The sequence below is a fragment of the Anopheles cruzii genome, chromosome 3 (genome assembly GCF_943734635.1).
Source record: "Anopheles cruzii chromosome 3, idAnoCruzAS_RS32_06, whole genome shotgun sequence".
Taxonomy (NCBI): domain Eukaryota; kingdom Metazoa; phylum Arthropoda; class Insecta; order Diptera; family Culicidae; genus Anopheles; species Anopheles cruzii.
This window is the reverse complement of record NC_069145.1, coordinates 2,743,953-2,769,783: the sequence shown is the minus strand read 5'-3', so window position 1 is coordinate 2,769,783 and position 25,831 is coordinate 2,743,953. Positions and strand designations below refer to the sequence as shown.

The window sequence follows — 25,831 nt, the reverse complement described above, 5'->3', positions numbered from 1 at the left end:
GCAAAACGAAAACCCGACCGTTACGGTTGAAATAAATTAATGAGATTCTTCCAAACCATACACACGTCTCGCCCGTGCCTCGAGGTGATCTCGAGCACCAGGATTGGTCCAATTGGTCCATAACAATCAATAACTGAACTAGCTTGACTGATTACAACATAACAACGATAGGGGAAAAAATTAAATAGTTTGGTAGCTAGCTCCAGGGTACGTGTCTCCTACCCGACTTCGATGATTCCACTGTGTTCCTGTGTCTTACACTGTTATAAAATCTAACTCTAATACTTGTGTCTTGGTAAGGCGCCCCGCACACACGCTTGTGGAGCGCCAGTTTTTGGTAACGTTCGGTTAAAACCTAGCCGACTGAGCCGGCTGAGCCCGTGAACTCAAACAGAATGTACACGGTTTGTAAGCAACCTAACCTAACCAACCTAATTTCATTGCATTGCTTCTTCTACAAAAGTAACACAGGATGTTATTTTGGTTTAGCTCTGTTGTTAAACCGATCCGCCGCCACGAGGCGGCGGCGGCGTCCTGTCGGCTCCTTGGCCGAGTGTTCACAACAGTCGTTGTATTGCGGAAATAAAACGCGGAATGTGCGTGCCGGCGGCGGCTGGAAGGACTCGGCTCCGATGACGCTATAGTTTATTACCTCCCCACGAGCGTCATGTTGAAGCACAGCTGATGGTCACGCTGGTCACCCCAGCCACCGTTGCCCTTGCGCAGTTTCGTCTTCTTGATCACGCTCGTCTGCGTGAGGGAGATCGAGCGCGGAAACAGCTGCTGGGAACCGCGGGCCACTTTCAGTACCTGCTGCACCTTCGATATCACCTGGTTCGATTCGCAGTTGCTCTTCTTGTGGTGCACGCCGCTGGAACGAAAAGGGAAAACCGGAATTAGAGACTCAGTCGGGAACCGAGAACGCGATCGACACCTACCATTCGCCGATGTGGAACACCCGGGGGCCCTTCACGACCATCACGTGCAGCTTCTGCTTCAGGCACTGCTGCGAGACGTGCTGCAGCGACCAGTCCCAGTTGTAGTCGTCGTACTCGCAAAAGTGGCGCCCACAGCGCATCACCTCGTACCACGTGGTCCGGTTGAACGCCATGCCCATGTTGTGCTTGCTGCTGACCCACGGCGTTACCTCGACCTGCGCCCGATTAAAATGCGATACGCTCTCAGTATTATTATTATCCGTTTTGCCCGGTTTCGTTGGAGCTTCATCGCAAGCAAGCGTAACGGGTGTGTCGTGTCGTAACGCTAACGCATCAAAGCTACCCACGAAATCATTCAACTCAAGGAGACAGAGGCTGCTATGGTGTGATTCTACTATGGCCTACTACGATGAAACTACGAACGAAACACACATCGCCGCTGCTTTCGTTTCCGTGATCCGTATACACACACAAACTCACACTCAGAGAAAGGAATTTTCAGAATTTTCATACGCAATGGATACGATTCGAATGAAAAAGCGGAAAGAAAAAGGGCCAACGAAACATACTCCGAGTGTGGCGCGTTAAAAATAATAAAAACAATGATTCTGGTGCGCTCGAGACGGGCGACCAGGAAGCGAATGGTTGGCGGGGCCAATAACCGGCATCATGCGGAGTGCGGGGTGCGATTCGTGCGTGTGTGTGCGTGGTATGTGTGCGTGTTTCGTGCAATGAATGTGCAAAATCTTCCAACATGAAGTAACGCGGAACAGGCCGAGCATGGATGATACGCAAACGAATAGTCCCCCGCCCCGTTTGTGGTCGCGATCGGAGTGGGGTAGTAAATGGCCATGGTGCTGCACTGCAAATTGGATTGCGACTTCAAGATGCGTCCGGGGCATTTTAATGGATTGGATGGCTTCTCCGTTCTCCGAGCTGGGTTAAAAGAAGAATGACCAATGTGCCTACAATCGGTCACTACTTTTATCTTAATGAAATTCGGTCGATGTTTGGTGCGGGGCAGTCTTAGTTTCAGGACCACACACACACACACCCAGCACAGCACAGTGCACATTATTTTCTGTTTCGCATTCAACATTATTACTTCGCAATCCGTAACATCCTTCCTATACACAGTTTTCTGTTGCGCAACGCACAGCATTGTCGGCGGGCGACCACGTTGCGGTGGCCGATGGAGGCGCACGGCTGCCCGTAAGCTCCAGCGCGCCATTTGTCATCCACTGCGCGTGTAACGAGGAAACAGAACAACGAAAGCGGGACAACGTGCAACGTGCATTTTTAAATTAAAAACCGGATCCGTATCGGTGGGAAAGGTATGCATAAAACCCACGAATGCATCCATCGGGTGTTGGGGAGCGTGTGCATTAAATTTGTCCGGGTGCCACCACGCCGCATATAAATTATTGATTAAAAAGTGGACCCCCTTCAGAGACGTTCGGGAGACGAGTTCCCGTAACAACAGCAACAGCGGGTCAAACAATAGAGCGGTAAGCGGTAAGCAGGCAACAAAACAAAATGGGGCACGTAATTGATGGAAACTGAAAGACTACGGCAAAGCGAACGAAAAGATGAAGGTTTCGGAAGGTTTCGGAAGGATGCAGTAGCCAAATGGGTGGTACAGGCAGCAGTAGAGAGTGTAAGTAGAGGTGGTGGTAGTAGTAGTAGTCAGCCGTGGTAGTGGCACTGGCAGTACAGTAGTAGTAGTAGTGGTTAAGAAGAAGAGCTAGTAGTTTGGTGGAGCTACCTTCTGATAGATCGAGTACAGTGTCGGCAGCACCTGGTAGCCCCACTGCGACTGCGATGCATACTTTTCGGTCGTCACCTGCGGCTGGCCCGACTCTTGCTGGTCCGGTTGCTGCTGCTGCTGCTGCTCCTGTTGGCGCTTTAGTTGCTGCTTTTGCAGCAACTGTTGCTGCTGTAGCTGGCGCTGCTGCTGCAGGAGCTTCTGCTGCTGCTGGTGCTGCAGAGGACGACGCCAGGCGGGCGGCAGATGGTAAGGATGATCGATCGTCAGTAAACCGTAACGCGCCCATGTGTCAGTGTGGGTTGGTGTCGGTTGGCGGTGTATGGCAAGACCCGGTGAAAAATCCGGTGAAGGAACGCGAAAAATGCTCGAATCATCCGAACGATCGAGCAACGAGCTGACATCGATCGTCGGGCCGCTAGAGGCGCGGCGCCGCCGGACCGACCGGTCGACCAGCGCACTGTACGAGGCCGCAAAGGATACGGACCCCGCCGACCAAGAACCGTACGGACCCCCGGTGCCGCCGGGCACCGATGGTTCAGCCTTCCGGTCCATCAACGTGGCCCTACTCTTGACCGTACCGTACCAACCACCGGCGTAGTACTTCTTCGCAGGGTAAGTTCATGTGTGTGTGTGTGCGTGTGCGTGTGTGTGGGGGTATTTTAAAACACAAACACAATCGTTTGGCGGATGTTGATGCGAATGAAAGTATGATGCACCGCGGATGATGATGATGATGATGATGATGATGATGGCGGTGAATGGGCGCGTGTTGGCGATGAGAGTTCAGATGTGAGTTGAATGATAAAAGAAGACAATATTCGTTTGTTTATTGTTTGTTCCAGCAGTTTGTGTGTTTTGTTAGTGACAGCTGTGTGATGTGTAGAAAGGAAACGGTAAACCGCTAATGGGAACATCGAAGATCCTAGCAACCTGCGATCAACTGTCTATCGGGTCCTTGGCAACTACTACGCTTTTGAACGGTACGCACACAAAGACGGCTTTGGACGAATGCCGTTGGCAGAAAATTGAATTGAATTTGATCATTTTAAGCGGAAGATCTGTCAAAAAAGTAATAAGTGGTGAAGTCCACAAGCAGGAATTAACAAACCTGACAGTATTTAATCTAAGGACATAAGCATTCATCTAGTACCTCTCGGAATAGCCGATGTGTCCCATTTGTTGCCCGTTTCCTTTCCAGTGAAAAATGATTGAATAAATGTTGCCGGAGCTTAAAACCCAAAAGAAACCTAAGGCGTGATTGGCAAAAGCAACGTGTACGGAAGACGGTGGTGAAGCCAGTATTTGACGCTGGTGGTGGTGGTGGTGTAGTGTGTGCTTAAAGGCAGCTGTTTGTTGTGTGTGTGTGTGTGTGGTGTGTGTGAGAATGCGACAAATGCAAAGTGAAGTAAAACTTAAACAAAACGTTATGTGTCGAGACTAATGTTTCAATCGCCTGAGCCCACCGACTGAGAGCTTGCACTATCGAGTCAATGTTCGAGTTTCGAGTGTTTTGTTCTTTCGTGACGCTCCTCCGGTGTATGGGGTGTATCAAAATCTACGGCTCTGTGGCGCGATTCGGACTAAATTTGGTTTACGGTTCGGTTTGGTGGAACACTCGCCAATCGAATCGAATCAACTACTCCAATATCCAGCGCATGAAATTGGAAGAGGCTCCTGCTATTTGTTCGGTTTTTTCTGTGATTCTATGTAGCATTCAAAGGCGAAGGCCAACCGGCGGTTCGCCGTTCGGTATTGCTAACTGTGGTGTCTGGTTCTGGTACGGAATGGAGCAAAAAAGTTACCTTCTTGTTGTACGTGTAGTAGTTGAACGTTTTGAGATACGTGCCCAGCGACAGTATGTTGCACTTCGGGCACAGATCCTGCGACTTCCGGAACATCAGCTCCAGGATGTAGAGGAAGTCTTCCGCCACGTAGTGGTCTTCCTCCAGGAACACTACCATACCTGATGGCGGGAGAGCGCGTTGAGGGAAGGGAAAAAGTTTCCCGCAAACGACTGGGACGGACGCAGTTTGTTTGCCGGCCGCTTCGGGCGCTGGGCCCCCCACTTACCCGTGTGGTACTTTGTGACCTCCAGCTGGTCAAACACTCGATTCGCCTTCCACCACCAGTGGTGTTTGGTTTGGGTGAACTTGGCCTCCCGGTAGTGGCCGTACAGGTCGGGGTGGAGTGCATTGTTGCACTTTCGCAACAACGCCCTGGGACAGGGAGAGACAGAGAGAACGGTAAGAACCACCGCACGGAAGCCGTTACGTAAACAGTGAAGTGCCCGTAATACTTACTGCTCCTTTTTAATATCCCTTGGGCAATCGCCCGGATCGGCACCGGGGAACTCACTCGGATGCGTTTGTATCGAGAAGGGATAGAAAATCTGAGGGGGGGAGATGCAACGTTGTAATCGAGTTGTGGCAAAGTGGTGACGCCCGGGATGGACATTGTTTGAAAAGGAACGGCCACGTACCTGCATCACTTTGCAGAAGTCTATGCTCTGCACCAGATCGTTGATTTCGTCATCGTAGTGATCGTGCGAGAAGACGAGTAACGTGCGCGAAATGTCTCTTGCCTGGGCCAAACTTACAATTAAGTGCCGTAAGTAAGTTATTCGTTTGTGTACCTGGAGGTGGTTACGAAAGAACGACGCAAAATTCAAATTTAATCATTAAAGCACCACAATACGGAAGGCAAGGCAGGCTAGATGCTGCTAGCTCCAAAACGGTAGTTGTTCTAAAACGGTGCGCCTGAAAGTATGCAATCCGAACACCGTATCAGCACATTCGCAAACATGGTTACAAATTGATACACATGTGGCGCTTAAAACTGCTCAAAACAAACTCATAACTCCTGCTAAAGGCAACACTTTCGGTGTTAAACAACCCGTACTTTACGCTCACGCTTCTCGGCACCGAGCGGAGTGTTTTAAAAACGCCTTGAGAGCTTGAGTATCGCTGCAGCTGCTAAGGGAACGGGCCACTGTGCACTTATCCCTGGCCACAATGCGCCAGCCAGCACAGCCGAGAACACAGCTGGTGCTTAATCTCTCTCTCGCTCTGTAGCCATTGTGCCACGGTAAGAAGCTTATGATTTCGTTGCCCCATTCCGGCCCCTCTTTTCCCGTGCCAGTAATTGAGTAGAAACCGTTTGCGTCTCCCACAAGGATCCAGATCGGGTGTAGAAACGCTGTACAACCACGACGTGTCCCCCGAATCGTACCCCGAAGCTCATTTATAATAAACTTTCGCCCGAAAGTGTAACTCGCTCCGATCGCCTAATTTACGGCCCGGCGGTGGAGGCGCCTGGTTATTGTCGCTCCGTTGGCAATAAATTGCTCGGACGAGTCCCGTGGGCACCGCTCTCCGGCCGGTAAGTAATTATGGCCCCGGTTGGGCCGCTGGTTTCGCTTTAATCGAGAAATAATTGAGTCACGGCCAAGCGCACCGGCTGTGTGTATGGGAGTGTGTGTAAGGACACGTGCGCGCAATACACAGTGCGGCCGTAACACAACATACGAATGTGGGTTTTTTCGCCATAAATTAAGCCGCACGGCGTTGCGAGAACCTGTGGATCGCAAGAGGACACTTCTTGGGAAACGGAGAAAATTGACCACCGGACCAACCAAATTACCTTTCACATCTGTTTGAGTTAATTTTGGGAAAATGTGCCGATGCGCAAATTGAACTCCACCAAAGCCTACGGGGCACAGACTGAGACAGATAAGACCTCCGGAAACTCGCACCCGTTGACCTCGTAAACCAAAAAACGACGCGATAATTTCAATCGGTCACCCCCCAAAAAGGAGGCCCACGATTTAAGGGGTGTGAAAATGAAATAAAGTGTCTTCCGGCGGCGGCGGCTTTGCGTGTGCCAATTCGCTGGGCGATGGTCGGCTAATCCCGAGAAACATTTCTGGCTTTTTGCAATGGACATGCTCCGCTGCATCGTCTGCGGGTAGAGCAGGATTAGCAAAGCGGCCAAAGCAGGGGACAATGAGTCGCAATGAAGAAGAACAGCAGAAAAAGAAAGGGAATCGCCCAAAGACAAAGGACAAAAAGGTCGCGCAAGGCAAAATCACTGCCCGGGTTGATTAGTCAGAGTTTTCCACGTTTTTCTTCGCCCGGTCCGTCGGATTTTATGGCCCCTGGGACCCGGCGCGGTCGGCCGCGGGTAGATTGGATCGGGCTCCGTGGGTGACGAAGAAATTTGATTTGCATTCAACTAATAACGATGGCCCGATGGAACCAGGAAAGCTTGGTCCTTCGAGGCACCCGGAACCTCACGACCGAATGTCATCCGCCAGCGCCACAGTGACCGGCATGACTGTAGAACTATTTTGCCGATTTTCCGTTCAGAAAACCCCTAGCGAGCCTCGGGGACACCCAGCCAGCCATCCGGTAGGTCGTCGGCCATCCATCGGCTTGACACTCCTGACCTACAATAACGCCACGGGAGAATTTTTGGGGCCTGTACCGAACCGAAACACGATAAACTTTCGATTGGCAGCTCCGCACGGGGTACGTGGCGGCGGGAGCCTTCTTTATTCCCTCCCATCGAGTGCCGCCCCCGGGTCGTGTTGCAGTTCGCGCAGAACATGAAACGGACATATTTAGGACATCCGGAATTATAATAGCACCACCGATCAGCCCCCCCTGGCCGGCGGTGCCTGCCTCTTTCTGGGCCCAAAAGCTGGGCTCGGCAACAGTCGAATTTTATTGTGAAAAGCGTAACCAGATTATTGTTTGTACGGGTAGGTCCCCCCTCAGGGCCGGGAGCGAAAAACACCCAAACGAACGGTTATTATTGAAAAAGCGCCCAAAAAGAAGGCGGCCGAAAGGGTTTCAACGGTGCTATCGACGGTTCATTCCGCCGGCGGTGCTTCAAGCGATCGGAACGGCGCGGTTCGTAGTTCGCGAGCGAACCGACGACGACGACGTTCGGACGGACGTCCCAAATCGATTAGCAGCCAAAGGTGGAAAAGCGCGACGGAGACGTGATGAACGTGATCAGGTTCAAACTGCCGGCCAACTTCGAGCCCAAGTGCAAGGCGTACCGGAAGAGCCACCGAAGGTCAGCTCAGTTTGCTGGGTTGGGTCCTTCCGAAGTGTGAGGAACTTAAGTGTGATCCATGGACTCAAGAACTGATGGAACAGGACAAGGTGCTGTGTTTGTGAACGACTGACCAGTGAACACTTGTTACAAAGTTGAACCGGTTGAACCGGATGATCCTTCGGTGATCGACAGTTTTAGTCGTCAAATTCACCGCAAAGATTCATTGCCGCTGCTTATTGAAAACCTGAACGCCATAAATGCCGTGAGAAATGTCCAAAAAACGCACCCAGCGCCCCAAGCGAGCAATTTGTGTAGGAACATTTCACTTTAATAACGAAACTCTGCCACCTACCGAGGACCACCAGCCAGCCAGCCAGCCAGCCAGCTTGGGTCTGCCCACGTGGCAAGCATGCAAATATTTCCCGCCGGCGCCATTCCCGTAACGGTGCGGCGGCGCCGTGTGAAAAATCGCGAAAATTATGCGAGCTGGATTAATTTTCCACAATTTATTACTAAACCATGCTTCGCCGCGGCTTCGGAGTCGTGTGGTGCAGGTTACGACCTTGAACGTGGCTGATCCGTGCTGGCCGACCACACGCGGTGCAGTTGTCGCTGCCACGTACTTGCATAAAGTTAACCTATTATGGAAGTTATTTGCGTCGCGGGCGCCTGGTCGGGGGGGAAGGAACTTTTAATTTCCTGCCTGCTCTATTAGACAGTACGGAGGTCGGCATGTGGGCACGCGCAGCAGGAGTTAAACTGCTCCGGTGGTAATAAATAGCCCACCTACCCACCGGAGGTCTCTTTGTCCTTTCTCTCTCCCCCCCCCAGGGTACCGAGGAGCGCCCACATTACACCGGATACCCTGTTCGGCTTGTGTGAGTTGGCCCTCCGGAAGCTGCTGGCACCGAGGGTGCCCCGTAGGAAGTTCTGGGCTACCGTGCTGGTGAGTGAGTGAGTGCGGAGCTGCCTCACGTTTGCGGAATGCAAGTTTGCTATCCCTCCCCCCACAGGCACTGCTTCCCGGGACGGAATCGCGCAAGGTAGCGGTCCGCCATCAGGTGGAACACCCGCAGGACTATAACGCCCAGCAGCGCTCGGTCGTCAACGATGCCAACCACTGGGAGCTGCTGACGGAATCGCTACGGCACGAGCCACGTTGGCCCCGGATCCGGATCGGGGACTCGGGCCGGAACCGTATCACACGCCTCCACCAGGACTACCCGCCGCAGCAGATCTGGCAGATCCGACCGTACGACATGCTGACCAGTGCGTTCATCGTCCGGACCGCGGCCAGGATTGCGTCGCTCGAGCAGCAACGCTCGCTGGTCCGGAACCGCGGCCGGACCCTGACGACCACCACCACGACGCCGACGACGGCAGGCTCGAGCCGTCGGCTGAGCCGAGCCCCTTCGATGGACGTTCCGACCGACGACGATGACGCATACCTGCGCCGACTGTATCCGCTGATGGTGATTGGTAAGCGGGCGACCGCCGGAAACTGTAAGCAGCGACTCGCCAGTGTCCCGGCGAAGGTGAACCGACGCAAAAAGCCCACTCGTTAGGGGGGTCCGGAAGCGGGGTTTGGGGCCCCGATGCGCACTCTTCACTCACCTGCACTACTATTATCACAGAATCATTTTGTAATGGACCGTAGATGTCCTCGTTCAGGACCGTCTGCAGCTCGTTGTAGCGGTGTATCATGCGCAGGATCTCACTGATGTTGGCCGTCCGGGGGCCGTCGCTACCGAAGTGGGTGCCGTTTTGAGCTGGAAAACAGGAAGGAGAAGGGTCAGCGAAGCTCGTCAGTTCGGTGCAGGTGTGTGATTGAAAACGGTGGCCAGCCAAACGAACAGTCCATCGCATTCCGAATGAATTACGCACATAAAACTCACGTAGGAATTGATTTCATCCGCACCAGCCAGTAAGGGTTACAGATTGGCTTTAACGCAGCAGTTATTTGATAGCGCCTAAAGGTAGGCAAGGTAGTGTTTGCTACGTGAGCATGGGCGCCTAAAGGTATGCAGTAGGCAACACAAAAGAGAGTAATTAAAGAACTGCGTAAAAAATCAAATGTTTCCCAAATTTTTTACTGTGCCCTGAATGTACAGGAAAATTAAGCAATGACCGGGAATGTGTCCGGTGCGCTATCAGCTTTTGCGCCAGTGAATTTATTTTCCGTTTTCCCCGTTTTTCGATTCTCTACCGTCAACATAAAATCAATCTGCCCGGCAAACCTGGGACACCTGGGTGTGCACGGGAGCCCGATAAAGGCACCGGGAATAAACGAAGCGCACCGAAGGGAGACCGAAAGAAAATCAGCCACACAATGCGGTGTCCGCATCAAAAGTGACACCCGAGTGCCGGAGCATAAACAGCTGCACCGCTGGGCGCCCCGAAAGAACTGCAGGTGCAAATCGTCCCCGGACGGACGATTCCGACATTTTCCGACTTACGGCCACTGCATTTGAGCCGGCGCACCCTGCCCGCGGTGCCTTTTTTGATGGTTTTCCAGTTCGTCGAGTGGCGAAAAAAGGCACGAAATGAAAAATTCCGATTCCGGGCCGAGTATTATGCAACCGACAGGCGAGGGCAAGTCTTGCGTAACACACTTTTGCCGGGTAGCAGAAATATTTTTTACACCATTATTTCCTAGTAGATCCGGCAGACAAAATCTTCCAGCAGCCAGGTGTGCTTTCGAAGGGTCCACCATCGAATCGGACGTTTCCAAGACGATCCGTCGGACGTTTACCATTTTGGCATGAATAAGGCGAAGCTGGACGGCAAAAGCAAAACCCGGGATGAAAGAGTTTTCATCATTTCCCCGGGCGGTGAAGATGTTTTGAGAGTAAAATAAAGAATTCGTGATGCCCGGGTTGGCTGACGGAACTGTGTGGAACCGCGCGTAAAGGTGATCAAATTTCGTTGGAAATTATTCCTCGTGGGTTTCTTTTCGGTGGAATTCAATTGACCTTTGGCAGCAACCGGGCGAGCGTTACACCGCGGAAGCGTTGGCAGCGCGTTTTTGTAGGGCCGTGTGGGAAGATTCATCTCGGTTCCTTCGGTTCCTTCTTGACGTTGCGGGGGGTTTGAATCGACGAGCAAACTAGCCCCACCCGGGACGTTGACGAAGGATGTTTAATATTTAATTAAATGCAACGGGTGGCCTAATGTTTGGCTGCAAAATTATTCAACAGCAACACCCCACGGGTAGAGCACCCGGGGGTTTCCGGGTCCACGTCGACCAGGCTGGCTGGTGTCGAAAGTTACATAATGCAAAGTTTACATTATTCCATTAATACCCCTCCCGGCAGCCACTTTATCCCAGGGCCATGGTGCAGGACGGTGATGGAGGTTTGGGATGGGTTGCCCCGGGTTTGTCCTTACCACATCCGGCGAAGCCATCGATCTTTATGTGGTCGCCGTTGATCGGATCGCCCGACCATGCGGCGGGGTGACTGAATAATGAAAAACCCTCCCTCGCCTCCCCACCGGAAGCCACGCGTCCGGGGACACACACACACGCACGTAAAAGTGGGCTGTGGTTCTAGGGAACCAGCGGGTTCCCTCTCTCATCAGCACCGGCGCCGAGGCGAGATGAGCCATTTTATGGTTTTCGACAAGATCCATCTCTGGTAGCGCTTGGTAATTCCCACCACCGGGCGCACCGGAACCGGATGTTCGGCGTGCGTGTATGTGCGGCTAGTTTCTGTGGTGGTGGGTTCGGCGGCACTTACCGTGCGTTGCGTTGCGGGCCTTTCCGGTCAAATATTTATGAAACACCGGTGGCACCATCTGCAGGATCGCTGCCGTCGAATAGTTGGTACTGTCGCTGGATCCACCGTCGGAGGAGTCTGCAATTGGGAAGCGGTACGGGATTAGCAGGCAGGGAGGGAGGGAAGCGTGGTCGCTGGGTCCCAAACTCACCATAGTTTATCACGTGGAACTGTAGAAACGCAAACAGAATGAATACAATGATGGCGGAACGGATGTAGAGCGTGTGTCGTCTGCGGGACAGTGCACCAGTGTTCGGTAGTGCGATCGGAATCCGTCGTCCTGGCGCAAAAGAGAGAAAGATGTTTGTGGTTAGCGATTACAGAAGGCATAGAGAGTAAAATTAACAGATAACAACAATAATGAAATACAATTAACATTACACATTTTTAGTAACTCGCCATTGGTCGTCCTGAAACGTTCATTTAAATACTGGAGTTAGAACAGACTCCGATCAGCGTTCATCGAATGGTTCTATCTTTTATCAGTCGACCAATATCTGACATGGCCCTAGGTCAAGTCTCCATAAGAGATCTTTTACATCGACCTACTCAATCCTCCAGGACCGGTCCCGCCCTACCCAATATTATAACTTCTGTTTTTTATAGCAATCGAAAGGTCATTACATTATACCGGTTGACCATCTGTACACAGTAAATAAATAGAAATAAATAAATAAATTGACACAAAGGATTTACCGAGTAAAGTTAGCCATGCGCAACGGAACAAACAAAACCGGGAACCCATTAAACGATTATTCGTGCAAAAAGAGATGGCAAACCACCCCCCAAAAAGTCACTTCCCCGAATCGGCCCCAAAAAAGTTCGGTGCCGCGCATTCGTCCGAGACCAAAAGTTGACAATCAAAAACAGCATTTTTCCCATCAAGCCACGCCAAAAGCGAGATGCGAAATTCGTAAGAAATGTTAATAACGCTTGGTAAAGAAACAAAACCCCAACAAACTCCCCCGGGCAGAGGAGAAACAAAAAAAAAAAAACGTTCCCAATCCTCGTTGGGAAAGCAAACTTTCGAAACAAACGCAGAACGGCTCACCAGCAGCTGGCCGTTCGGAAAAGTTCGCTCCATTTTGACGCAATCGCTTGACTGTGGTGTGTTGTTATTGACGAGTTGCGTTACCCAAAAACACATTCGGAGAAACTCGGCCGGCAAACTTTCCGGCCTCAAAAGCCCCAAAGCTGACTCCGACGGGAGGCTACACCGATCTGCGCGGATGGTGCGTCCTCGAATGGTGCGCGGGCGCGAACGATGGCGTTTTATTCGCGCCTCGTGCCTTTCGTCACTTTCGAGCGTGAACGTGCCCAAAGAGCTGGAATACGGTCACATTAGGCCAACAACGGAACGGTGAAATAAAAGCGCAAAAAAAACTAAACCCCAAAAGCCAATTTCCCTGCGCTCCACGGGGAGCCCGCCCCCCACAACCGGAGGGGCAGCATCCCAAAAGGGCGGTGGTGGTCTCACATTTGCGTCGGAATGGTTTCGCGCACCAGTGGATTTTATTTCCCGCGCCTATTTGGCCCATTCGGTCCCCGTATGGTCCACTCCCGGGGGGATTAAAGGGACCGGGGGACCCCGAGTTCTCATAGCGACGTCAGCATCCTTTACGCAGCATCCTCCCCCGTACGCACGCAACGAAGGACGTTTGTTTTTTGACTTCTCCGGGCCACTCGGATTGGCCAGGATCTACGATGGCGGCGACGATGGCGACGACGATGCGTCGCAGCAGGGCCGAAATTGGATGTGTGTTTGTGTGGCCGGAACGCACTAAACAACGATGTTAATGTGGCTTTTCCGGTGGCTGTTGTTTCAGCGCTTGAGAGTCGAGCGCTTTCGCGGAATGTTAAGGCGGATGCAGGGCGAAATTGGTCTCATCCACCAAACACGCACGGCACGGTGACTGTTAACTTCAGCTGCTTCTACTCCACGACCAGAGTTTTACCCTCGTCTTTTGGCCTTTTTAATATTTGGGCTGTCAGCAGCCGCGGCTCGGGGTCCCATCGGGCAGGTGTTACAAACCGCTCTTTCCCTGACATTTTAGCACATTAACGCGGTTTCGAATGTTTGGGACCTATTTTTGCTCCATAGCCAAGCTTTCGATGGTTTACGATCGCGTTTATTGTTAACCAGCGGGCATCGATCTGTGAACCAATTCACCCAGAATTCCGGCTTTTCTATTACGATTGGTATCCGTGATGGTCTGAGCGTTGTTATGGCACGTTCTTGTCAAGTTCTTAGATCTCTGAGTGTTATTGACGATCGCTAGTGTCCGGAGTTTCAAAGTTCTGCTGCGTGGACAAGACATTCCAATCGCGGGTTTGCGGGTCCTTTGGAGTTAAGGAACAGTGTTGCGTAAAAAACGGATATCATGGTACGTCCTAGACGCCGGCACCAGCGCACCTGGCGGACTTATTAGAAACTATAGCTAGAACGACGCACGCACATCTAGTATCCTTAGAGAAGATGGAAAAGCTAGAAACGGGCAGTTTGCGACACACAGTGCAGAAGAAAACACTCATAATTTTTGAGCTCCTCCTCATCACATTACGGTGTAATTAAAAAAGGTTCTACAAAAAAGGTTTTTTCGTTTCTCGTTGACTCAAGTGTGAATAAATTTAACAAGCAAGTTCTGCGGGATGTCGGGACTTTGCTAAAAAAAACTGTAGAGAAGCAGCTTGGAAAGCATCAACAACAAACGCGAAAGGAAGTGAGTCCACCTTACAGAGTCAATTACACAGTGACGGAGCACCTGAGCGACGGCAATCACAGTGCGTGCCAAGGTATCCCCAAAGGACCCTACTAACAAACTCGCAAACGCGACCTCCGTTGAGTCAGACGCATCCAACGAAATACGCAAACTTTTCCCAGTAATGCCAAAAAGTTCGCCGCGACGTCCCAACGGGAAGCAGCAGAGCGCGGTAGAGAGTTGCCAAAGAAACATGCCGGCCGGAAGTGATGTATTGTGCCGTATCCTTGACCCTGCCCTGCCATGCCAGAACAAGGTCGTTTGCGCAAAAACAAGATCATTCTTGAGCAAAAAAAAACGTTTTGTGAAACTGAACCCAAATAACGGAAAAAGACCCTTCTCGCGGAGCATACTAATTCGGTGGAACTGGTTAATTTCTCACCATTCGGTTGGACTGTTTTCTAAAAAGAGCGGGAATGTCACAGGAGTCGTGTTCCCAAGTGGCCACCGTCGGAAACCTAGCAAAAAGCGATACTTAGAAATCTCTCAAGAGCCCCTTGAAGCCCATGAACGGAAACGGAACCGTGAGGATTGCTTGTGGGACTTTTATCCATCTGATCCCTCTGCCGGCTTTCCTGTTTGTTTGTAACACTTCACGCATGGCCCAAACAACATCCTGGGGATGTTCGAAGAAAACAGGCAGCTCTGGTCCGCCCGGGACAGGAATCTCATTCGATTTCCGGACTTTCACCCGAGGGCGTGCGAGGTGTTATGATCCTTCCCAGGAATCCCCCAAAGCGAACGGCCTTTTTTACAAAACGCGCTTCCAATCTTTGTTCTCACGCGGTTTGGCCCGAGGCTCGTGACAGGAGTTAGAAACACATGTGGAGGCTGAAAAAAACGGAACCCAACCCAACGCAAAACTAATTACCTCTCATCATACAGTGTTGTCCGGTGCTCGGTGGCGGTCCCGCTGGTTCCAGGAGGTACCAAGAGGTCGCGGGGTGTGTGTTGGTGCGCGACTGGCCGCGACAGAGCGAAGATTCTCGACCCGACACGGTCCGGTGCGATATGTTTACCGGTTCCTCTCCTCAACAGTTCTCGCCAAATCGGCACCGTAGGCTTTCGTTTAGACTGGAACTGTGCACCATTTTGCAACCGTGTTACCGTTTTTATCGTCAGGCAAGGCGGATTCACCACACACAACACACACTGAAGTAATGCACTCGGAAAGATCAACACACATTAGTTCTACACGGTTTCCGGTGAACGCTGATACAGGTGACTGGATCGCCGGAAAGTGCATCAGAAAGTGCAAGTGGCGTCTTCAGACACTCGAAACGCGACGCACGACTGTATCTATCATAATGTTGGACCCCCCGGGAGACCGGAAGATGCTGCGGTGCGGTCCAATGGCGAAGGTAGTAGGCCGCAGGTACGAAGCGACAGAGGTAAGCGAAGGTCGGTTTAGCGTCGGTTTCCCGAGCGTGCAAGCATCGCGTACCGAGCCTGCTGCTGCTGTCCCACTAAGCTAGGACACGGTGACACGGACCGGCAGCCCGTACCGTGACAGCGGATGTCTCGGAGTTTGCTGGCTAGCTACGCTCCGTGGCATCTGCAAAATGGCGGCGGAGAGAAAGAGAAAGAGAAAGAGAGAGTTCAATTAATTTGGATCCATTAAATGCAAGCTAAATACAAGCACGAGCCAGCACCCTTAGAACACCTAGAAGGTTAAAGCAGGAAAGAAAAGGTACATCACTTAAGGAGGTACTGGCAGAGATGTGACAGAAGACAGAGAAGTTGCTGCACAAGAGAAGCTTCTTCGTCCGTGTTTTACTGAGTAGGCTAACGACTGAGACCTGACGACAAAGTCCACAACACTAGGAAGTTGAACCAACGGCTTAATGATCGGCTCCAGTTTCGGAATGGACAAAGATTTATTTTCCATCCAAATGCGTTAAAGTTTTAATTAATAAACAAATAAAACAATATAGTGAACACCCAAGTACGCAAGGATTGCTTTCTGTAAGTGTGCAAGGTTTGGTGCGAAAGTTTCACCCGAACTGGGCTACTTTGTTTCTCGAAACGGAACTTATTTGACACATGGTTTCGCGTTTTAAACTATTGCCACAACTAGTGACACAAGTGAAGCAAGTTGCCTTAAAAGCTTTTCCTGTCCTGAACGCAAAAAAGGCACAAGCGAAACGAACGACTGAAACAATAGTTGCACAAAACTTCGCTCGCCTCAAACACCGTTCGTCGTCTTTGCGTTGTCGTTTCTTAAGCGCAAAAAAGGAAAGTTGCCCATCAATTTCCACGAACCATCTGTGTCGGACCGACGGACGGACGAAGCGACTCGTGGCTGCGTCACGAGTGTCACTTTTCGCTCTGATTGGAAATGACATGAAAACCAAAAAAAAAATAATAAAACGAACGTCGCCTACCATGGGCTAAAGTGCTGAATAAGTTTTACTACCTCTTCCGGGGACCGTCCGGGACCGGCTTCCGTTCGCCGTTACGTGTCACTCCCCCCGGGGCTGGGCTGCACTGCCGGGGGGTCCCCCACTACCATCGCCGGGCAAAACGCGCCCAAAGTGCACCCGTTGGGAATTGAACTTTTGTCAATCATGGACCGTAAAGGCGTGTTTCTTCTGGGGAAATTGGGGAAACGCAGACGCGGACGATGCAGAAAAGGCGAGGAAAAGTTGGGAAAACGATCGCACCGAACCGGGTCCGGTCCGGGTCCGAAAATTGGTCAGACGAATCAGAGGCAGACTTTCGAAAAGACGGCCGTTCTCACGAACCAAGAGTTGAGAGAGTTGGCTTCTGGTGTACCTTTTTTTTCGCTGCCCAAGTTCTACTTTTAATTGGCCAAAGGGGGCGCTCGGTAAAGTGTTTTTGTTCATCATTTTTTGCGCCTCGCATCTTTCTGATGACGGTAAGCGGCCGACGGTCTAATTAATTTTTGATTTTGGTCTATCCCATAGTGCTGCTGTCGGACTGTTAATTGGACCCGTTTAGGGATTAGCCTTGACGGTGGCTCAGCTCAGATCGGTGGCGGTTGGAAAATTAACGCACAAATGTGGAGTAGTTGGCATCGGAAGGTGGAGGGGACCTGAGCCGAAGGTCGAGAAGTAAACAGGAAACGGGTCGCACTGCGTCAGAAGGGCGGCCCACGGACACCGAAAGTCATCATCATTTTCCAACGTCGATCCCGTACGAAATTCCATCATATTTATCTCAATTTACCAGTTCCCTTTGCTTCCCATTACAGATTCACGGCTCCGCACGTCGGCTTCTATTTGCTCCCGACCCGACGCATGAAGCGAAGTAGGTCGACTCCGGGAGACAAATTGAATTGAAACGAGGCCGGCTACACTTTGCTGCGTAGATTGCTTCCTTCTCCGGCGGCGGCGGTCTTGAAGGCAAATGAAGGCAGCCGCGTTGAGCGGCCGCCATAGCCATCCTCATGCCCCGGTCCTTTGGTCGGAACCTTTTCTGCTCGGAATGCGACGAAAAGTTTGCTTTGCGTAACCACCCCCGGGGACTTCTTGGGACCTGGTGGCGCAATGAAAAGCTTTTAACGCAACAAGACGAATATTGGGTGGCACGGAAAAGGTGCTCGGTTGGTTGGTGAGTGGCAGGAAGTTTATTTTAACGTACGAACCCCGGCAGACGATCGGCCTGCGATTCTGCGATTTGCATACGATGTGTTTTTGGGTTTGTCGTTCTGCGGGAGCGCCAAGATTTGAGCTTAAGGTAAATTGCCGCACATAAATTGTGATTGGGATGAAGAGCGAAGTTTCGTAACAAATCACTTTGGCGAACAGTTCAGCTTCCGCGGTGTTTGTTTTGTGGGGGTTTCCAGCTGATGGGTAAACTTTTTGGACGTGTCAGTGTCGTGTCACAAGGCGTGACTTACGGACAGATTGGGAACCTTTTAATACCCGCGGTTTTCAGAGTAATGCGAGGCAAGCATTAGATAAACACACATTTTCAGTCGGTTCCAAGAGTTGATAGTCTTCAACGAAGCACGATGCCCCACAAAAAACCATAGAAGGTTGCGAAATAAGGACACTGCTATAAGAGCGGCCAAAACTCGAGCTGTTCTCGACTCCCAAAACCATCGACCATTTTAATTTCCATCGACACTTCAAACGGTCAAGTAAATGATTCAATCGAACCGTGACCCCGGGAACGGGACGCTAAAACATGGATGAATAAAACGTGAAACATAATGGGACAACTTTTGATCCCTCCCTGCGCCTCCCATAACCCTGGAGACTGGAAACTTAAACCGGAACTAAAACGTCGGCGGCAGATATCATTATCTTCCTCCGGGGCGATGTTAAACACCGGACGGTGTTTACATATTTCATGAACCACCAGCACTCCAGCACGGTTGGAGCCGGAAATCCGGCTCCAGGACCCTAGCGATCCCCCGCAGGCCGATGGCCTTGGAATAAAATGTATCATTTCGTAGCAGCGACGGTCTTTTTTCCTTCTCCGCCGAACCCTTTGTCCGAAGTTCCGAACGACGTGTGGGCTACGATTATCGGCGTGTAATGCTGCTGTTGGGTGAAACGCTCCTGTTAAAGGTGTAATCCCGACCTGGACCGGACCGGACCGGGCCGGTATGGAAATGGCCACACAGCAACGGAAAGGTTTGACGTTAAATTTTAATGCCCGGATTAGTGCGGAAGCAATTGTAGTGACAGCGATGGGATTGAATTTCACTCGTCATTAACCGCTTCGCGGGTTGTTGGAGACGGCGGGAACCATCGTTACATCGTTACACGTTATGCCGTGCTGGGCAAACTGTGTACGGGAACCGGGTTCAAGGAGCGGGTTAACGCGAGATAAACGTTGCGGCTAGTTGGGCGCCCCCCGGGCTTGGGTTTGCAAACAGAAATCCAATTTAGCTTCCCGACCAGGATGCGACCTTATTTGCGCAACAACGGAGTGCCGTAAAGTACAAGAAGATTAATTAAAAATTTTCAACGAGATAAAGTTCAAAGTATTCTCCCCCAAAGGATACCCGCGAAGAGTGTAGTGGTTTGGGCGATCCCACCGCTTTCGCAATTGATGAGCATTATCATTAATCGCAAGTTTTTGAATCGTGCCGCGGCCATCGTTAGTTACAGTTATCGTTTCCCGCGTTCCCCCTTTTTTTTTTGCTGCACCGATTTGATTTATGTCTTGCTGAGCAGAAGGATAACTTTCGGAGAACCCAGGCCAGGCACGTACGGCAGCGGTGGCGCGCAACTGGAAGTTCAATTAGTGCCATCGATTTACGGTCGGTATTGGCCGGCGAAAAGACGGAAGTCCGTTTGGCCGGTCCATTTTTTTGCCCCTTCATTCGACGAATGATTAGTGTGGACCGAGACGAGAACGCGAACATAAATAGCATCGTCCACTCCGACCCTTCCCGAAAGACTACAAAATTCAGGTCAAATGTGTAGTTGGGGGCCGATGAGGGTCTTATGAATTATGCCCGTGGGAGAGTGCGGACAGAAAGACAGAAAGATATCCACTTTCTGGGTTTCTCAAGGACGGCCGATCCCATTTCCTGCAATCGACCAATCGATACCGGGGCGCTAGTACTTCGAATCGAATTACGCAACCAAACAGGAACAAAGACGGAACACACACACACACACAAACGGGTGGATAATGAGGGGCAAATAGTCGTCCTTCTGGTTGCCACAATGTCACGGCCCTTGATATGGAGACTAGGGGGGAGCTGGAGGATCTCGTGACAAGCCACCGGAAGCGGAGCGAGATTGGATCCCGGTTTTGTATTTTGCCCGTGGCTTGCGCGAACTGATTAATCGTTGGCAATGCGTAAGGAGGACGTCAACTTGATGGCAAAATATTGAACCCGACCCAACGTCTTGTCGGGCTTAAAGATGAGAGCTTGGTAAACACCGATTCGAGCACGTTTGGTAGTAGTTTTGCTTTATAAAGGAGCTGATCCTTGTACGTGCGGCAGGATTCTTTCAGCCGCCCGATGATCAAAGGCGGGGAAAACGAAATATTCCGCCATATCTATTTTCGTACCTTCGCCAGTCAACCGGAACCAATGCCACGGAATGATGGAAGTGCTCGGCAAAATAAGGTGCCTTCTGATTGAATTTCGATGTCAATCACAGCCTGCTTCCTCGGAGTACCTGGGTTACTACGATGAAGACGAACTGCGAAGGCTTTACACGAGCTACCATCGTCGCAACTGGTGGTCACGACCAGATTACCTTGTTTTCTCTAACAGAGTCTATCTACTTGCCGTAGGAAAATGTTTTCAGGCTTAGGATTTGGGCAATGTAAACAAACGCTTTTGTTGTTTTGAGGATATTGAAAACTTTTTTTAACAAGGCAGGCAGAGAAGGCGATAAAAACAGAAATACATTTTCAAGTCCATTTGAACGAAATAAATAATCCGTAACAAAAACTGGGATAGAATTCAACCTACATATAACCGCCCTTTTCCACTGGCTCCACTGAACGAGAATGATGGTTTCTCAGAGAAATCAAGGTATTCTGGTCACGACCAGAAACCACGAGTACACGAGTTGTCCTTGTTGAAGTACACTAATTCCGGGCGGCTGGAGTAATGCTTCAAAAGTGCAGCTGTCAAAATGTTACAGCCGTGCATTGCAATTCTAGTGGTCGTCCTGGGTTGCTATGATCCGCAAATGAATCTGCTTTTATTATAATGGAAAACTTTAAATTGGAAGTGCACAGAAGTGTTCCACGTATAGTTAAAGGGACGAACAGTGAGTAACATATGGTGCAATACACAACGAAGGTTCCAACAAATATTGTACGGCACTGTGCGGAACAGTGATAGCTCCCGAAGGACCTCTTCACGGTGCTAGCCGACGTGAGGTATTGACGATGTGAAGCGACCAAAGTTGGTTTGGCTTTTCGATTGCGGAAAAGCTTACGCTGGTTCACTACCGTCTGGCGGAATTGATGACAGCGTGCAGCGAAGGACACAAACGCCCTCGGTCGCCCCTAGCGTGGATGGCACCGGTTTTTTTTATCCGAAGCACAAAATGGATTGAACAGAGCTGATGCTTCCCATATGGAACGGTTCGTTTTGAAACGCTTTCCGACCGAATGGAGGGCGCCGCCATCGGAATGGGAAAGCGGTACCCGGAAATGAAACTCGGCACGTTTCAATAACGCGGCATCATTATTTGTGCGCCGCATTTTCCGGGGTTCGCTTTCCCCGGTTTTCGTTGCACCCCATTCCGGGGGGGGGAGCGCCGTTCCGTGGGACAATTTGCCGCACGCCGGTTACGCATAAAATTTTGACTGATGTTGATTTATTAGCGGGTTGGGGTTGGTCACCAATTTCGCGGTACGGGACCGCTGCTACGTGGGTCAGTCAGGAGACCGCTCGGCTGGGCGTGGGAGTCGGGGTGGTGGCATAAATCATCCTTAATTGGGTCTTTTAACTACCGTCATCCGCTGTGTCTCCACCTTTCCCGGAGGCAGTGGGCTCGAAAGCCCGTAACGGTTTCGAGCTGTGACAATGTTTCATTAGCTAAACATTAACCACTTCCCGCGATAATATCGATCTCAAGCGTAGTGCCAGGCTTGTGTCCCTTTTTCGAGGAACACCAATTTGATCGAAAAGTGGTCGCAGCCGACGAACGGATATTAATATTCTGAAACGACATCCGGTTGGAATATATCAATCATCGTGCGAACACAAAAGCTCCGAGAATTCGAGATAACAGGGCCCGTTATGAGCTGAGCATTATGGGGCCCTCGAAGCCCCCGAGGAAAGTGCGTTAAACTCGTAACTCAGCCGTGCAATCGAAGCATCAACAAGCAACAAGGAGGATGAGAAAAGCCAGTTCCATAAAATATAAAAGGCAGCATAAACATTGATTGTGCGCAAGCAATAAGGCTTCGCTTCACCCACCGGAGGCTTCGTTATCTTCTCGAGTCTTGAATTCCCTTTTATGAACGGCAGTCCGTCGGAATCGTGTGGAGGTTCCTGTTGCGCACCGGGCTACTCACTTCACGAGGTAATGTAATGAACAATGTTCCGTTGCGTTCTGTTCTTTTTGCCACCCAAAAAATATATGCAAATCTACGCCGACGTTCACTCACGACCGAATGTGCCGGGTTTCCGAGCAACCCGGATCGATCCTGTGCACACATTACGGATTCGGCCGAATTCATCCATCTTCCGACGCAGAAGCCAATGGAAAACTGTTATCTGGTGGCGCGCTGTTCCCGGAACCGGAAGCAGAATGGCGAAGTACAGAAACGCCTCCCGTTGTCGGGTCGGGGATATTAATTTCGTACACCAAAGCCAGTATGTGACTGTTTTAGGGAGCGACGATATCGGTAGGCGACCCCGAAAGCAGATGGTACGTACGTGCGAGCTGGCTTTACAATCGCACCGAAACTGATACCCCGGAACGTCACCATCCGGATTTGGGCGGATCTGGCTCTCCGACCGAAATCGACGGGACTGTATTTATCACGCACTTCTTGACGGAGGCTCCGGTTGCAACTGGTTCGCCCCGACGTGTCAGGCCGCCCCGAGCGGCTGGTCCAGGATTTGGAATTTGCAATTTATTATTCGTCGTCGGCGGCGCTACCGAACCGAGGCCACTTTCTTTCTTCCGTAGTACAAGACACCCCAAGGCACCGCCAGGAGCGCCATCTGTTGGGCCGCTAATTGAAATCTATTATTAATGGGAGCTCATTTTTCGCCAAACCGAGCCACACCGCGATGCAGGTGTAGTGCCGCCCGAAAAAAAAGATGTATAACTTGCCAGGAAAAAAGAGCCTTTGTGGCACAACGGAGCAGAGTGGCGGTCGAGCCAAAGATGATGCAAACGGAGCGGATTCCGGACGACGGTGGAGGGCGGTGACAAAAACCCATAAGACCGGCGCATTGCACGCGACACGGAACGGAGCATAATTTATCACCCATCAAAGCACATCACCACTAACGCGCGGCTTCCGAGCGAGTCACGGGACCACGCTGAGCACTGAGGTCGATCCGGATGGCGAAAAATAATCGTGCATCGTGTTTATGAATCAAAAATGAACCGCGAAAGAATAGCGGAAACACGTAACACACCGGGACGGAGCGGGACTGTTAAAAGGGAAACAGAAATTTACAGCCCAATGTCGATGGGCCACCATCGTTTATTTATGGGCCGATCCTCCTTACGGTCGGAAGCATTCTTTTTCCCATTTTCTGGCAGCGTCTAAGCTAGGAACCGGTGCAAGTAGTGCAGCAGTCCGGCTACGGCTACGGAATGGCTGTGTGAATATTTCATCCGGCATGAAGATATTAGTGTGGCCGTATGAGTCCGGGTCAGAGTCGGAGTCCGGAATGTCCTTCGCCAGCGCAGCACACCGGACCGGACTCCAATTGGGCATGTAGATCTAATAACATGGCATGCACCGGGACGGGCGTGGCTTCGGTGGGGCACGTTGAGGTTTTACAACGCCTTGATGGGGTTTCAAAACGGTGGCACTACCAGAAAGAGGATTGTCCAGTTCAAACAATGGTCACACCGAGCTGGATGATGGGCTGGCGCTCTATCTTAGGTCCGGTGCTTCCGTTCGGCTTTGTTTGGTTCTCGTTCGAAACTGGGACCGGTATTTCATCACACAAATAACCTCGACACCTCCGAGGTCCGAGCCGAGTTCGGAGCCCGCAAAGTAAAGCCCCCTGGGAGGGGGCTTTGCGGAAGCTCCTGTCAGTTTGTGGCCTGGGCAGCGAGGTGACACTGCAACTGATGAGGTGACCCGGCCCGGTCGGACTGGCTGGTCTGTGAAATGCCGGTTATCAACGTGGACATTCCGTGGCCAAAGGGTGTGAGAGGTTGGTCCAGCTTTCCAGGAACTGGTGGAAAAAGATTTACGGCATTGCTCTTATCACTACCAGTCCCACTGACCGTAGTTTTAATTGCACTACGTTCCCGGCAAGGACACTTCGTTGCGAAGCTTGTAATACAACAGTTTCGAAGAATCCAATAATCCTTTTTAGGATGCTCGCCAGCTCAGAAGATGGTCAGAAATTGCTTCACAGGCGACAGGGCAACAGGGGTGGCCAATGCAATATTATGCTAACCCAGATTCCAGTTTAATTCCGACTCCGAAAATTGTCAGCTGCGTATTTAAACAGCGGGTTCTGGGTCGGTTTTTGTGTTGCCGGTTCCAACACACTGAGGCGTCTCTATCTCAAAAGTGTTGACAGATAGACACTATCTGGATGGAGAAGACGCAGAGACGTGGATTTAATTAAGCATTTCTCCCGGGGGGCTGTATCGCCTCTCAGGTCCGGTGTGTTTTGGGTTGTGAAAAAGCATGCTGGCTTTTGGGTGTGCTACGGGCCAACCTTTCGAAAAAGTCAAATATGCTCGCTCTCTGTTTTCCGGGCACTTGTTCACGGTGCTGCGCATCAAAGATGGTACCAACGCGAAATTTGCATTCCATCGCGATTTAACGGGCTTCTCCGTAACATGTCCGGACGATGTCCAAGTTAGCATTGCACATCGCGCGACCGTTGCAACCACGCTGTTTCGAGGCTATGATGTCAGAACATGACGGGCATCACAGTCGGCGTTGCCAAAAGGGTGTGCAATTTGATGCTCTACTCGTACGTAGGGCAGTGGGATTACTGCAAGGTGGACCATACTCCCGTATGGCCGACACGGCAACGGTCCAGTTAAATCGAGTTAAAACTAGGGGTGCCCTCCCAAACTATCGCCTTCCCAACTGTTGCCGGGATGCAAATGGCGTCGGGAAACACCAAAAGTGGCGCTTGCTTTGAAGTGATAGTTTTACGAGAGGATTTGTGTGTTTTGGTCGACGTGGACGCGCGAAAGGAAGTGCTTTACGGTGCAACATTAAATTACAGTGCCCAGCCAGCCCGTTTGAATGGCTTAAGCGACACATGAAAGGAAAGTACAGCGGCCAGGGCCTTACAGACACGGTATTGTAGTAGATTTAAAGAAGGAAAAATAAAACTCAATGTAGTTGGAAAAGTTTAGTTTCATATTTACCTCGCTTCACATTCGTGTAATTTAACCAAAGACTACTTTGTCGCAGATTGTCGACGCCTACTTATGAATCTATGCTAAGACGCAATGTCTGCGCAGTTGTTGTTCAACGTGTCTACAGCTGACAGCTGGTTTTCGAGCAATGTTTCTTCAGACCGATTTTCTTCTAAACAGTAAAGTAAACAGCAGTGCGACAAATAAACACTACGAGTGGAAAGAAAAATACTGCGTGAATAAATATTTCAAATCTGTACAAATAAACCAATGTTACGGGAAGGGCAAACCACAAGTCTACTCGAAAACATTCGAATTGCGGTCTTATGGACACTCCCAACTCATCAATTAGGTCTGTTTAATTCTGATATCGCCCGGCACTAAAATAGTAGATTGTAGTTGATGAAGTTTTGAAGGCCACTCACCAAAACTCCTATTGTTTAATCTTTAAATCTTTAAAGTTTCTTAACGCCTTGCTCTACTAGAACGATGACCGCATCGCTCGTGGAGCTCACATTTCTCGCCACCACATAAGCCCACCGGGCGTTCCGCT

At 50.8% G+C, this 25,831-nt stretch overlaps 2 protein-coding genes across 3 annotated transcripts in view; one reads left to right on the top strand and one right to left on the bottom strand.

The window, feature by feature from the left end:
• Positions 1-25,831, top strand: part of LOC128274907 (glycerol-3-phosphate dehydrogenase, mitochondrial) — a 281,955-nt gene that overhangs the window by 50,227 nt on the left and 205,897 nt on the right. The window lies entirely within an intron of this gene.
• On the bottom strand, positions 140-15,443 carry LOC128274915 (alpha-1,6-mannosyl-glycoprotein 2-beta-N-acetylglucosaminyltransferase). Of its 2 annotated transcripts, XM_053013260.1 has the most exons (11): positions 15,174-15,443; positions 11,695-11,823; positions 11,505-11,621; positions 9,382-9,536; positions 5,186-5,338; positions 5,007-5,095; positions 4,777-4,922; positions 4,509-4,669; positions 2,704-2,919; positions 939-1,153; positions 140-871 (listed from the first exon to the last, which is right to left on the bottom strand). In XM_053013260.1, the coding sequence occupies exons 1-11, from the start codon at positions 15,181-15,183 to the stop codon at positions 649-651; spliced, it is 1,614 nt and encodes a 537-aa protein (XP_052869220.1). In that variant the 5' UTR covers positions 15,184-15,443; the 3' UTR covers positions 140-648. The 2 variants fall into 2 exon arrangements, with proteins under 2 accessions (XP_052869220.1, XP_052869221.1); XM_053013261.1 differs by lacking the exon at positions 2,704-2,919.